At 41.5% G+C, this 15,606-nt stretch overlaps 1 protein-coding gene across 8 annotated transcripts in view; it reads right to left on the reverse strand.

The window, feature by feature from the left end:
- Positions 1–15,606, reverse strand: part of PRDM2 (PR/SET domain 2) — a 126,455-nt gene that overhangs the window by 63,395 nt on the left and 47,454 nt on the right. For 7 of the 8 annotated variants that reach the window (XM_063659565.1, XM_054437871.2, XM_063659542.1 and 4 more), the window contains one exon: positions 12,663–12,789. In XM_063659565.1, coding sequence (XP_063515635.1) covers positions 12,663–12,789 — 127 coding nt within the window. Of the gene's footprint in view, positions 1–647; positions 669–12,662; positions 12,790–15,606 lie in introns of those variants that run through there. The other variant, XM_063659563.1, reaches the window with a different exon arrangement.

Here is a 15,606-nt window from a genome sequence, read left to right on the forward strand (position 1 = left end):
GAAGTAAATGAGGTAATGCACAAAACGAATGCCACACAGTGCCTGGCACAGACTCAATAAATGGAATCGATTGTAAGGAGTATCCACAGATGCTACTAAACAAATTACAGAAAGTGCACGCCTACAAATCTAAATTGTCAGCATATGTTCCTTCATATGAAGACAATGGCGTTCTGCTTCCACTAACAATTCCTAATTCATCCATTTGTTTTGTTCATTTGTTCTCCGCTGATTCACAGGATCCCACCCAGATATTATTATAAAAATGTACAAGTCCAATGAAGACAGAAGTTTGAGAGAATTCTGTCATTCACTCACTCACGTCCACAGCAGCATATACTAATGCTCTAACAGTGTAAGCTGTGAGTGTATTTCAATTTTGAAGTCTGTAACCTACTGATTTTATTGCTTCTAACTGTCTCTGCTTGAGTTTGAAAACTGAACATACTGGTTCACTGTGGTGGTTCTTAATCTTTCAGAGAGGAGACTTCTGAGTATCAACTAACACCTAAGGCCCTTCTCCCCAGTCACAAACGGACGTAAACACAACATTTGGTAGACAACATTGGGGGTCAGGGACTCCTGTGTTATCACAAAGTTAAGCTGTGAGTTTGTACAAGCATTGTGCATCAACAGAAGGAATGTACCTGTGCGATTGCTGAAAAAGAACTGCAACTCCTCAGAAAGCCCAGTCAAGATGCTGCACAGATGATCGGGACATTTCTTCCCGGAAAACGGGTATCGTCAAATTAATTAGCACCTTCTAAGAAAACGGTCCTTTCGTCCATTTGGTTTTTTCCTGATTTCACATCCAGAAAGACTGTTAAAAAAAAATCTGTCATATACAGCCCTGACACTGCTCCCACACAATTACTTTCAGGGCTGTCTGATAATTTAATACCTAAGAAAATGTTAAGAAAAATTCATTCACATAAAATCCTGTCATGAGTGCTTTGGACCACATAAAGGTAACACGAGCCAACAGTGAGACGTGTTTGCTTCTGCCCAGGCAAATGGAACAAATCAAATTCCAAGAGTCACCTAATGCACCAACCTATGTCACCACAGGTGTTCTCGTTTGGTTAACAGTGAAACAAGACAGCTTTTAAGAGAGAAGCAGGTTTCTTGCACATGAAGAATTCCTTAGTGCCACGATGTAGCTATTTAGGTGCAGATCCAAAGAGGCCCTTTACTCTTACCTAATTTGAAACCAACTTAATTCACTCCACGATGCAAAAGGAAAATATATGGATTTTAAGAGAACATGTTACACAAGAAGGTGAAACTGTTCATTTTTTTTTTTTTAGAAGTGTGCCAACCGGCCAGAGAACAGCAGTTACCAGAGAATGAATTCTGCTGGTGCCCACCATTACAATGGGATGAACCAAAGGTTGGTGTGCCAGGAATGTTCCTATAATGTTCTCACTTAATGCTCACAGCAACCCTGTAGGGTAGGTAGCTCATATTCCCATTTTATAGACAGGAAAATTAAAGACCAAAACATGGAGAGTAACCCATCCGAAGTCACAATGCGATTAACTGGTGGAGCTGGTATGTGAATCTGGTCTCTTAATTCCAAGGCTATGTTCTGGTGTATCACAATAAATTCTGCATACTGCACATCTCCTAACACTCAAGGTATAGCTGGGTCAGCAACTTTCCCCCTCTCCCCTCCAGCCAACACACACGCACACTCCAGGCTCATTTTAAACAAGCTATCCATTTTCAAAGTACTGATCAATCTGCATCTAATGCAAAAGCAACACTGAAGCCCAAGCAGTATACTCCCAACCACTAAAAAAAAATTTTTAGGCAGGTTTTTTTTTCTTTTTTTTACTGTGCTTAGCATAGAAACTGAAGGTAGGGGAAGCACAAGAATCATTCGCTATGAAAGCAAAGTTCACCAATTCCATGTACTTTCTGACAATCGCCCATGAGATTTATAGGATCCTGTCTTTAAAACTTAAAAGGGTCAGACAAAAATTGAATAAGTATCACTTTTTCTTGATTTACTATTTTCTGCACTCTACTACAACCCCAAATTTTATCTTGGCATGCAGACAGTAATTTACATTATCTTCTATCCTGAATTCCTGGATTTATAACAACTAAAAATAGGTATTAAGCTTACCACTCAAATTTGATCTTGTTATCAAACATGCCCATGACCCATCTAACCACGGAAGGACACTGTGGATCACACCTTTAGCAATTAGCAAAATTCCTAAAATCAAGTAGATTTGGAATCTTAAAGCCCTGGTCCAAAAATCCAAGATTGAGACCACTGACAACATATGATATTATTATTATTGATACTTTTTCCTTATTTTCTTGGATGTCAGAGGGAAATTATAATTTCAACATTAGTGCTAATCCTACAAAAATTACAGTCCATCGTGTGTAAATAGTCAAGGAGATTGTTCCACATATAAAAGATCAAAACTACAACTATTATCATCACGGTGCTGGCCCACAGCGTAAACCTGCTACAGAAGGTTAGAAGACTTGGGACCCAGCTATGACCAACATTAGCATCCTTATGGCAAAAGTACCAAGACAAGAGGTGGCCAGTAGGAACCCTCATTTCTCACAGGCCCTTAGACATTCTGCTTATGGCCAGTAATCTCTTTATTTCAGAGAAGCAGGTTCTGATAATCCCACACATGAAAGACAAAAATGCAGCCAACAGAACCAGAAAGGCATATCCTACATCTCAAACTGGCAACAGAATGAAAACTGAACCTGAGAGGCCAAATGGTAAAAAGAATAACAAAAGGCTCAGAAACTGCATTGTTGCCCATTCTAAACGGCATTGCAACTTCAAACATTGCACATAATTCCGTTTTGGGGTTCTAAACATGGGTGAACAAACCAGTTTGCCTTCATTTTTGTGGCATGTGGTGTCTTAGGAAATCTACAAAAGACTGCCCCAAGAGGTAGGATTATAAATACAAGAAAAAAGATTGTTTATCGCTGTAGTTTTAATTTCAAAAAAAAAAAAAAAAAAAAAAGGGCAGGGGAATTTTAGCCTAAGCAATGCTGTATTAGTTTTCTTTTTAACCGGTCAATCCTTTGCTACTGTCCATAACTGGTAACAGACAGCTAATTCACTAAGAGTGAAATTAGTTTTTCATCATTCAGACACTGGTTAAACTAACAAGAACATATAAAATTGAAAGTCATGAAAGTATCAAATTAGCAGTATTTTAGATGTTATATTCTTATCTTATAAACTGTGTTGTTTTTATATACCACACACACACAGTATCATTATCTTATTCATTACAATAAATCTCTTGCCTCTGAAACTATTCAAATATTCTGTTAAAAATAAAAAATGGTATGTACTTTTAATATATAAGCATCTAAAATAACTACACGTTGACTAGATTATTAAAACTTTCATCAAAATATTTTTAAATTTCAGGATCATGGCCACAGAAGCAGGAATAGCAAGCAGCTACAATAAATGCTCCAGAACACTGAGAATTTTCTAGTCTCTTACCCAGAATCCCTTAGGATATTTTCTTAATATACGCACCAAGTTTTAATCTTTTAAAGTTACCTTCTCCTATTTTTCACAGAACAGGTTAGAACAGAGAGAAAAATGCTAAAGACCTTTGAAAATTGAAAGCATAGATTACAAACTGCAGTTTTGCCTTGCCTACAGTATGTTTGGGTGGTTGGGGGTGGTGTTAACTACTTACTATATCTTTTTTTTTTTGAGACAAAGTCTCACTCTGCTGCCCAGGCTGGAGTGCAGTGGTGCGATATCCGCTCACTGCAACCTCCGCCTCCCGAGTTCAAGCGATTCTTGTGCCTCAGCCTCCCAAGTAGCTAGTATTACAGGCTCCAGCCACCACCACGCCCAGCTAACTTTTGTATTTTCAGTAGAGACAGGGTTTCACCATGTTGTCCAGGCTGTTCTCAAACTCCTGACCTCAGGCGATCCACCCACCTCTGCCTCTCAAAGTGCTGGGATTACAGGTGTGAGCCACCGCGCCTGGCCACTACTTACTAAGTCTTAACAATCGAATAAAGTACTCTCAGTAAAAGTTCCAAGAAGAAAAAGCCACATTACATTTGGCTACAAACTCAAGCAGTTTTAAAAATTTTATATAGACATACATATTCTAAGAATCTATTGTGGCATAAAGACAATGAGGAAATCAATGCGTGCCCCTCCTTAGGAAAATTCAAGAGCACACACGGATAGGTTAGGGTGACTCTTTTCACCTTCTGGTCTCCTTTAATGCTTCTCCTCTGGCATGAGTCGAGCAGCTAGAATAGGAAGCTTTATCAGCAAACAAAACCTCTTAAGAAGGTACTGCTTCAAATAGTTCACGTGCATTCCTCTTAAACGAAAGTTAAAAAAAAAAGCTATCCACCTCTGCAAATAAACATTTTGGCAAAACAAATAAAAAACAAAACGTCACCACCTAAAGCTGAAAAGACTAACAAGCATGATGTAACTCAATTATATCCACAAACAAATCAGAACTGCACTTACAGTTTCTGTAATTAATCTTTAGACTACACATTAATTAAAAAGCATGTTCATTGTCTATAACACTCAGCTTAAGAAAACTTTAAAATGTGTATTTTTATTGGTGGAACAACCAGACTGTTAACCCAGTCTCAACACAAGACCAGTGCTGCAGAGCTGGAAGCTAAAGCTTCTCATCAATAAGACAAAATGAAAGAGCTCTATAATCCTAAACTCGATCCTCTGCACTGCAGAGGGAGTTAGGCAAAAGCAATGTCTTACTGTGCTCTTTTGGTTTCAAAACGAATGCCAAAATAATATAAAACCTAACAGAAAGAAAATATTCATTAGAAACTTAAACCAACAAATATGTCATTTAAAAAACACTTGAAAGACAACAGCTAGAGAAAGGGGTAAAAATGCAATCTGTGTTTTTAAAAACTATTTGGGGTGCTTGAAGGAATACAATATACCTATGCAATCCATAAACCTCCAAAGCAAAAACAGCTGAAGGTGTCACCATGACTGGTCTTTCCTACACCAAACACTTCACTTAATCATAGTCTTGGTATTTAGGATTAAAGTGGGCACTTCTTACAGTGAGCAGTGAAAATTCACCTTGGCTAGTTAGTAAAGCAAATAAAACACTGCAATTTATACAGTATAACTGTCCTACTTAGAAACATTATGCATAAAAACTGGATTTAGACAGAGCGTTTTATTTAGGACCTGTGTGAACTTGGCCAAAGCACATAACCCCTCGGAGCATCGGTTTCCTCTTCTACAAATGAGGATACGGATCTCAACTTTGCAGGGTTATTGGGAGGATTAGCTATGGTATACACAGAGCAACCAACACAATGCTAGAAACAAGTGTAATTGCTGTCATTGTCACCATCAATAGAAACGAGTGACTCATGGCATAATGACATGATGTGCAAATAAGTGTCAAGTCATGACATATGTCCATATCAAAATACATTGTAATAAAGGAATTCAGCCAAGAACTCTTATAATGTATGAAAACTGGTTTAATCTGAGTGGCAAAAAGAAAAACAGCTACTTGCAGTATTTCTCTTTTTCACTTAGAGAAACAACAGCATTTTCAAGTAACTTTTGTTTCTCCATGTCATTCAGCTCCTCTGAACTATTTCAACCAAATTATGAATACTAATAAAACACTCTGAGCCAGATGGATGTGGCCAAAATACAACTTTAGGCCTGTACCTGGCAGCATGTGAAATATAAACAAGCCATCTGAATGCCAACAAAGTACCATGCCAGTCTACCTGAAACTTCAACTTCAGTTCTCCATACAACATTTAACTAAAAGAAATGTCTACTTTTAACCTCCACAGTGGTGTTCTTGGGGTATTTATCCAAGCCCTCAATTCTTTTTTCGAGACGGAGTCTCGCTCTGTCGCCCAGGCTGGAGTGCAGTGGCGCAATCTCGGCTCACTACAAGCTCTGCCTCCCGGGTTCACGCCATTCTCCTGCCTCAGCCTCCCCAGTAGCTGGGACTACAGGTGCCCGCCACCACGCCCAGCTAATTTTTTTGTATTTTTTTTTTAGAAGAGACAGGGTTTCACCATGTTAGCCAGGATGGCCTCGATCTCCTGACCTTGTGATCCACCCGCCTCAGCCTCCCAAAGTGCTGGGATTACAGGTGTGAGCCATCGCGCCTGGCCTCCAATTCCTCAACTCTTTAGAGGCAACTTTAAATACAAAGCTACACCCTGTACATGCCTGTAATACCAGCTATTAGGGAGGCTGAGGCAGGAAGACAGCTTGAACTCAGGAGTCCAACCTGGGCAACACAGAAAGACCCTGTCTCTACAAAATAAATAAACTTTAAAAGTTATTTTATTGAAAAATAAAATAACTACACCCTCCTCTCTATAATGCTCCCACAAACATTAGGTTTGGATATCGTAACAGCTATCTGTAAACTGGAACGTGAAATTGTCTAGGGAAAAAAAAACACTGCAGGAGTTTAAAAAAACAATAAAAATTCATCATTTAGAAAAATAACCTAGTGTTCATATTTAAGGAAAACACAGGAAATTAGGTTTTTTACTTTCAAATTATAAGTGGATTTGTAAAAATCAACTAAAGTATTTTGAACTAACTATAAGGATCTTGTTACCTCTTTTATATAGTTTAGAAAATTTAATCATAATCAAACTTTTTTTCTGTATTAGGCAAGTCTTACCTTCCAATTTACATATGGACAAGAGAACCAAAATAACCACCTAAAAACAGGGCACAGCATGGTTCCCAATACACTCAATTATGATATTTAAGACTTTTTAATCATGGCATATGTTAGGATTTTTGCAAATCCACCCACTAAAATACAGCCAAAAAAATTGCAAAATGCTTTGAAAAATTTAAGTTAATCCAGATAATTTCCCTGTAAACAAGGATAGACATAAGAATCAAAGGCACAAAACGAAAATATTGACCAACATTTTCATCTAAATTTGGAGCAATTCAGTAGCAGCAGCAGAACTGCAAATTTTTTATAATTCCCGAACTCCTACTGTTGAAAAACTACTAATTAAAACCATACTGAGCTTTTAAAAACAGACCACCGCCACAACAGCAGCAGAGAGTTCATCCTGGCAGGCAACCACCAGAGACGGAACATTCAATGCTCAGCAAAGGCACCCTCAGCTAGGAGGCAGCCAGAAAGCTACAGCAGAGACAGGCCCCTCCAAGACTGACCAACCCAGAAACAGCTCATTTGTGTCTAATGCCACAAGCTTGCCAGCATAAAGCCAGACACAGGAACACTGCCATGTCCAAGCACTCCACATCCTGCTCCAGCACCTGCAAACAGGAACCACGGGCCCGTGCCCTATATAAGTCAGTGGGCACAGGACCTGCCCACCAGGCACCCAGTAGGCATAGTAGGCATAGGGCCCATCTACCATCATCCTCAAACACCACAGCCAGGCCTCTGTCATTCAGCTTAGAGCCTGAAACAGAGCTGCTGGCTGCTACGAAAGGTTAGGAGATCAAACTCCATGGAAGCCCGTCCACTCTCTGCATTTATTAAATGTATTCTCTAAGTTCAACTTTAAATCGAACCAATGCTGTCACTTCTGTTGTTGTCAACCGCATGTAGGAGTGGACAAAAAGCTCCACATTATGTAGAAGAAAAGGCATGGGAAACCTGGTTCAAATTCTGACTGTGACACTCATTGGTAGGGTGATCTTGGACAAGTTATCCAGTTTTGGAAAGTGTCCTTTTCCTTCTCTCCCACATCAACCAGAACACCCACTAAGTCTGACCTGCGCGTGGCTGTCATGAAACGGACTGGAGACTCCGCACTGCAGGAGGATGCTGCCTGCTGTAGTCATCTCTCTCATCTCCCCCAACAACCAACCCAGCCACTTGGTGCAGCGCCTGGCAGAAAAAGGGCCAATATATGCCCATTTGCAGAACTGAGTTTCATAATCCAAAAATACTCATGTAGGTTTCTACACGAGTAGAACTGCTAATAGAACTAGGTCCCTCTTCCTGGAGCCCTCAGCCCCTAGAACTTCCCGTGTCATTTATGTCACAACCTCAGAATGGTCACCCCTGACCTCCCACCTACAGTCAGGCCACACCTCCCCCACCCACCCTACAAAACACTATTGACATGACAAGGTTTACCTACTTCATCTGTTGGCCTGTACTCCCCACTCTCCAGAATGTGATTCCAAGTGAACAGGGACCCTTGTCATTTTAGTTTTGCTGGAACTCCAGCACCCAGAATAGTGCCTGACACAGATGCAAGGAATACTTGCTAAATAACAGAGGGGAAGACCATCCACACAGTTACAACTTCTCAGCCCACAAGGTTTCTCTTGACGTCCTCCTCCTTCCTCTCTCTGTTCTGAAATGTCCCCATCCTGCCACTCTTTCTACATAAAGGCTCCCTGGCCAGCCCAGCCCAGCTCAGCATCCCTTTTTCCTTCTCTTAGGGAGGGTCAATAGTCCTTACTGCCTATACCATCCGCGTTGCACTTTTTTTAGACTACCTTAGACTGAGTTATCTTTGCACGTGGCTGTCTTACCTCCCTATATTTTAAGTTTCTAAAGGCTTGTTATTTAGCACCTTTAGAGAATTTCAAATATGTACAATTTCAAAACACTTGAGTGTCTTCACAGTACCAAGGTTTTTAATTTAAACAATTCTGATCGTAGAGACAGATAAAATATTACTTTGCTAAGCTGATTATAATTTAACTGTTCTGTGGTGACTAAAAGTCGCTGAGATAAATACTTATAAACTAGTTGATATTCTCAGGCACTACTGACGGTTTTTAGGAAGGGCTATCTGAACCTACTAACTGACCTTAAGGAACTTGTTCTTTACAATTCATCACCGATTTTTTTATAAACTTTCTGTCTTCTGCACTGTCCAGCTTTCAGGTATAAAAACTTCTTGCCGCTATAAACTCTTCTCTCTTAATTTGCTGTGAACAGTGAGGTCAATAGGTTAGAACCTAAAATAAGGGTGAATCAGCACAGAATGAGGCTGTGACGTAGGAAGGAAGAGGGAAAGAAGAGACCCAGTGCTTATTTTAGGCTTACACAGGTGCTCCATAAATCCCCATTGATTAAATGAGTCACCAACTCAGTAGTTCCTCCGCAAGTAGCAGGGAAGTAAACGCCAGCCATGTTCTAAGAAGTGGTACTTACAGTTCCCAAGAGCCCACAGCTTCACAGAGCAAGTTTCTATTATCTCACTTGCTCTTGACAACTTTGTGAGGTTAGGTGGCACAAGCATCATCGATATGATGATATTCATTTTTAAGGCTAGGGAAACTTCATCTCAGAAAGGTGACATGAGTTGTCCAAGATGGCACACCTGGTAAACGCCCAGGCATCCCGTCTTTTTCATTCCTTCCACTAAGCCCATTTGTAGAAAGCCACTGTTGTTTCTCCAGGTAAAAGAACTTCAGGTAAGGCTCTTATGTAACTGAGAAAGCAGGGAAAACACTCTGCTATTATAATCTACACTCTGGAAGAGCATTTGCCAACAGTCATTGCTTACTGCTAACAAGCAAATTCAATTTCTCATTTCTCACCAATACAAACAGGGGACAGAGATCAAGAAGATGAGAAATACTTCTAAATTTGACCGTTTCTATGCTATTTTATAATTATAATTTTTCTGTGGTTCACATTAAAATAGCCTGAAACACCTGACACTAAAAACCCTCCTTGCTCTCTACCTGAAAGATTAATCTATTCCATCTAAGGAACTTATTTTCCATTTTATAGAGGCTGCTCAGATATGTAAAAAGTGAAGCTCAATTACAAATCTGGGAATCCAAATTAAAGTCCAGTTTAAAATGACTGATGTATATCCATCTTTGGCCCATGGCAAAAATGCATGCTCCAAGGTCGCAGACAATATGAACTGTGTTCTCAAAGCACTGCATTCTTTTCCTTCCTAACACATTTGTGTGAGTCATTGACAATCAATGAATATTTATTGAGGGCCTACTACATGCCAACCGTCTAGGCACTGATCAGCTATTTACTGATTTAATGTTCGTCGGCGCCATAAGAAGAGTTACTGCTGCTTTGTTGCTCATCACTGTGTGCTACAACCCAGCAGAGTGCCTAGTACACAGCAGGGGCTCAATAAACATTAGATGAATGAATGAATATGGGGAGGGGAGGAGAGGAGGGAGGAGAGGTGATGAGGGGAGAGAGGAGAAGGGGCCACTACTTTGTACGTAAAGAAATCAGGGCTTTGCTCTACCCAAACACGCCTTACGATCCACCAGCGATCTGATGAATTCTGAAAGGCACCACATGCAATGCACAGCTGTAAGTACAGCAGCTGTCATGCAAAGGAGCTGAGGTCCAGAACTATGAAGAATTCAGCCCTTTGTTTTTCTCTCTGTCTCATAACGAAAATGAAGTCAAGCCCACTGTCAATCTACCTGTCGGCTCTATGTATTCAACATGCGGCTTTCAGCAATACTAAGTTAACACTGCCTCTGAATGACATTTATGTTGATTCACTCTCTGACATCACTGCCTGAAAAGATATTATTTAAATGTTTGAGGTCACACATAAGACCTAAACAGAACTGAGTTAATTTAAAAAAAAAAAAAAAAAAAAGACTCAATTTCAGGTCTTTGCAAGCTATAAATTGGTTTTAACTGAGTAATTAATTTAAAAGTAAAAAAGGTTTGACTCATTATTTAAACTCTCCAAAGTTTAAGTCTTAGAGAGCAAATAGGTCTCCTTACCAGTAAGCTGTTAAAAACAGACTGTAAGTTCCAAGAGAGAGCTTTGCATAAACTTAAGTTTTTTAATTAATTAAAACCTAGGATTCTGGGTTATAGGCTGCCCAGAGTAGTACAAAATAAAAGGATAATAAGAAATATGAACTATTTAATACGAAACACCAACAGTCTACGCAGGTATAAAAATGCAGCTATTAAGTTCATGTATCACTAATAAAACAAAAAGTACATGTTCAAGTTTTTCCCCAAATCCAACTAAGAGAAAAATAAACAGATAAAAAAGCAAAACAGTAATGACATATGTTCTAAACATGCACACCAAAGTATGCCAAACAGAGAAAAGCGTTAAAATAAGGTTGCTATTAAACTACAAATCTATTTAAGTACAGGAGTTAGTTATGATTAGTGGCACAGTAAAGAGGGTCCTGTCCTCCCCATCTCCAGCCCCCTACAAATAATTTACCTGGAAGGCTGGTAACATTAGTTCTAAACAAAATGAATACTAAATAAAGGAACAAGTTGAATTACATAAAAAGTTTTCACCGCAAACAGTTAAGCACTAAGCCTAATATCAACAAAATCCCGGAACTCAGTTAAAAGTTAAAAAAAAACTGGGAATTTTCTAGACTCTGATCGTCTGATTCAGGATCAAAAGCATTTAATGCTCTGAAGCAGTGACTACATCACATTCAATAAACAGACTATGCATACTCAGTAATAGGCCTACTAACTGTTCCACGCGGGAATTAATTCTATTTCCATTTTGTGGTGACATACAAAGAATACATACTTGAAAAATCGGAAGACTTCTTGCCTACATTCCTTAATGCCGATTTTAACATTTTCCCAAATCTAGTTTACGATATGATTTTATTTACAGTATGACTTCCACAACGCACTTTGCAATGTTCTGGGTAAAGGATGGACTCGTTCGTTCAGATGACTAAAAAGAAATCTACTTAAGACCTAGGGCGAACAAAAAAAAAAAAAAAAAACCCAAACAAAAACAAAAAACACAAACCTGTATTTGTATCAATAAGAAACTACCACACTGTGCCTTGGCATATTTTCAAACTGGGATCTACGAACTATTCCCGAATTCACATTAAAATTCTTCATTTAAAAAAAAAGCCCCAACGTGTCAGTATGCCAGCTGGAAATACGATACAGCCAACCAAACTATTTTCCTACCCAGAAATTATCCCCTCCCTTTTTAAGTGTGACTACACTTTACCTTTTGTTCGAAATCATCAGAAGTCGTAAAACTATGAGAATTGAGTCAAAACGACAAAACAACACGCTCTCTAACTTCCACATCCCCCTGGGCATCCTTTCGGAAGCCCACCGCACCCGCAGTCTCCCTGCCCTCCCCGCCGCCTCCTGTCTCTGTCTCTCACTGTCTCTGCCTCCCCGACTCCCACACCCCGACTCCGCGGCCGACGCGGCCCGCGTCCTGCGCGGCGGGCCCAAGTCTGCGGAGCCGGGGCTGTCAAGCCAGCCGCGAGAAAGCTGGGGCGCCCGCCGTGCGCACGGCTGCGGTGCGCGGCTGCGGAGCGCGGCTCGGGGTGCCAGCGGGGGAACGTCCGGCCCTGGAACGCCGTCCGCGCACTTTCTGCCTCCCAGGAGCTAAGTCACAAGTTAGGAAGCAGCCCGAGCGCGCGGCGGCCGTGATTCAGCAGCGGGGCCAGGCCGGCAGGGCAGGAGGGCAGCGATCGCAGGGCCCGAGCGGGACCGCGGGGCGGGAGCGGGGCCGGGGCCGGGCCGAGTCCGGAAAAGGTCACCGAGACGCCGCGGGCGCCGCCGCCCGAGCCCGCGACCCGCCTCGCGGTCGGGCCAGCAGCAGCGGGGGCGGCAGGGCGGCGTCCTGGGCGGGCGTGGCGCCGGGGCCGGGCGGGCGGGCCGGGGGGCTCCTACCTTTCCGGCTCTTGGGGGAGCTCCGCTTGCTCCGGGCGCTGGCTCGCTCTTCCTCAATCGCAGCTGCTATCTCAGGGTTGTCTTCCCCATTGTACCAGACCAGAAGCTCCTCGCCCGGCGCGATTGGCTGCGGGGAGAGAAGAGACAAGCGCCGGGCCAATCAGAGCGGCGGTTGTTGGCGGGGGCGGGGCGCGCACCGGGACGCGGGCGGGAGCGGCGCCGATGGCAAACAGCTGTCGGCGGCGCCGCGCGCACCCGGCCGGCAGGAAGGGCTCCCGGCCCCGTGCGGGCCGCGCCGGCGCCCGGAACCCTCTGCTGGAGGGAGGACCGCACCCGCGGCATGGGGCGAGGGGCGCGGAAGGCCCGGTGACGGGTAGCGGAGCCCGGGTGCTGTCTTAGCTTCCTGTTTAAAGCCTCACGACGGCCCACGCACGAGAAAAAATAAAATATGGGACCATTTTGCTCACGAAATCTAAGTCGAGGAGAAACGTAAAGCATAACTGAAAAGCGTGCGGCGTGGAAAGCGGAGTGCTGAAAGACGACGACCAGCGCGCGTTCCAGACCAAGAGCAACTTCAACAGGACAACGAGAAGGAACCACGCGCAAGCACTTACAAATGCGCCGCGGTTTCTATCCCAGAGCCGCCAACAGGAGGCCGCCCGGGGCCACCAACCTGCTCTGGTCCAGGGAGGTCCGTGCCTCGCCCTTCGGACCGGACATCAAACTTCCACATTTTAACTTTTAAATAGAGCAGGAAGTATCTCCCATGTATTATGCTCCTAAACCATCACATTCTTAAGCCACGTATGACTGGAAGTAGTGAGGGCCACCATCAAATTGATTCCACCCAGAACAAGATCCCGAAGAAAAGATCCACTGAGTGCAAAGTTCACACCCCTAGAATTTGGGGAAACAGCCTATTGGTTTCTCTCACAACGAATGATCTGTTAAAAAAAGTTACAAAGGTATCAATACTAGTAAAATTCTATCTAAAACCCACTGAATAAAATGAGAATCCATGAGTCCAGCCTTGATGTGAATGAATGAAGAAAGGAAGGAATGAACAAGTAAATAAAAAGGAAAGCTCTTCCTTAAAGGAGATCCCAACTAATCAGTAAAAAAGAAATGTTGGAATTAGAAAAGCGCCATTTGGCAATCATCACAGTAATGATTAATTCAGGCAAGAATCATAAATGGATGCTAAAAGTAGGTAAAAGTTTGAGGAGTAACAAAACACATAGCCTCAGAATATCTCCCCATAAAATATTTATTAATTACAAAAGAAAAAAAAACAACACTTTTGTAATAAGACATACCAACATCATATGTCTCCTGATATGATGCACAGAAAACAGAGCATCACTTCTGGTAGATTTCTGCCCAAAATGCATACGTCGAATCTAATCATGATGAAACCATAAGAGCAGCTCAAACTTTGGGACATTCTATAAAATAACCAACCAGTTCTCAAAACTGAAAGGTTACAAAAGACAAAGACTAAGGTACCAGCCAAACACATGAGACATGACAACTGAATGTGAAAACGTTTTCTTTTCCTACAAATACATGATTGGAACAATTGACAGAACCTGAGTAAGGTGTACATATTAGCTAATAAAATAATGTGTTGCTGTTAGCTTCCTGATTTGGATCATTGCACAATGGTTATCCAAGAGAGTGATCCTTTTTTTTTCTTTTTTCTTTTTTCTTTTTTTTGCGGGGAGGGAGATTCCACCTACAGTTTAGAAACAAAATAGTTCCTCACTTCAACATACCTTCTAGTCTAGATAAAGCCCCTAAAAGTAAATATTACTTCGTTTAATTCTCTGCAGAACTCTCACTGTCTACACAGTCCAAATTTAAAAATATTCTAAATTCTTTAAATTAAAACAAGACAGCTGTTTCCTTGGCTCTCCCCCAGCCCTAAGAAGGCTAAAATCTGCCTTTTTCTTATTTTTGAACCAATACATGATTTCCGTTCTTGAACCAGTTAAATCTAACCAAAAAACTTATTTTAATATATATTAATGAGTTAAAACAGCCATCACAAACGCCTTTTGGCATTCTGATGAGCTAATCTGTTGAAAGAACAGGCTTATGTTAAAGTAAACTGTTTCTAGATTATGTAAATTCCAAATGTATAGTTTCTCTATTTTTTTGTTATAAGTCACATATTGAAGAAATGGTGGTATCAACTAATATTTGAAATAACTAGAGTTCTCAGAAATATGTAAAGTCTTCAAACCAATGCAAAAAAGAGCATGGGAAGGAGTGAAGACAAATGTATTCCCCATATATTCCCCCACTGAAATGGCATAACCAGAGAACTGGCTAGAAGATACCACCGGACATTTTCAAGATACCTCTAAGAATAAGAACTTAAGTTTCCCTGTTCACTCCACTGCAGTTGTCAGTGAAGTGCTAACTGAACTAGCAACTTGGTGAAGTTAAATATCCACACAAACTCTACTTGGGAGGGCACTCATGTCCTAAGATATTCTTGTTGCTGCAAAACACACAAAGTAAAAACACACCAGAATCTGTATCACAAATCAAATATAAAATTTCTAGCCCTGGTGAAGTGTTAGATCAAGAGGAACACATTCGTTATCTGCTAAACAGCCTTCAAAATTATTAGCGGGCATAGTGGCTCATGGCTGCAATCCCAGAACTTTGGGAGGCCAAGGCGGGCAAATTGCTTGAGCGCAGGAGTTTGAGACCAGCCTGGGCAACATGGCGAAACTCTGTCTCTACGGAAAATACAAAAATTAGCAAGGCATAGTGGTGTGTGCCTGTAGTCACAGCTTCAGGAGCCTGAAGTAGGACAATCACTGGAGCTTGGGAGCTGGAGGCTGCAGTGAGCCAAGATTGTGTCACTGCACTCCAGCCCACAAGACAGAGTGAGACCCTATCTTAAAAAATAAATAAATAAATAAAAATAAAT

Source organism: Pongo pygmaeus, chromosome 1 (assembly GCF_028885625.2).
Source record: "Pongo pygmaeus isolate AG05252 chromosome 1, NHGRI_mPonPyg2-v2.0_pri, whole genome shotgun sequence".
NCBI classification, from domain to species: domain Eukaryota; kingdom Metazoa; phylum Chordata; class Mammalia; order Primates; family Hominidae; genus Pongo; species Pongo pygmaeus.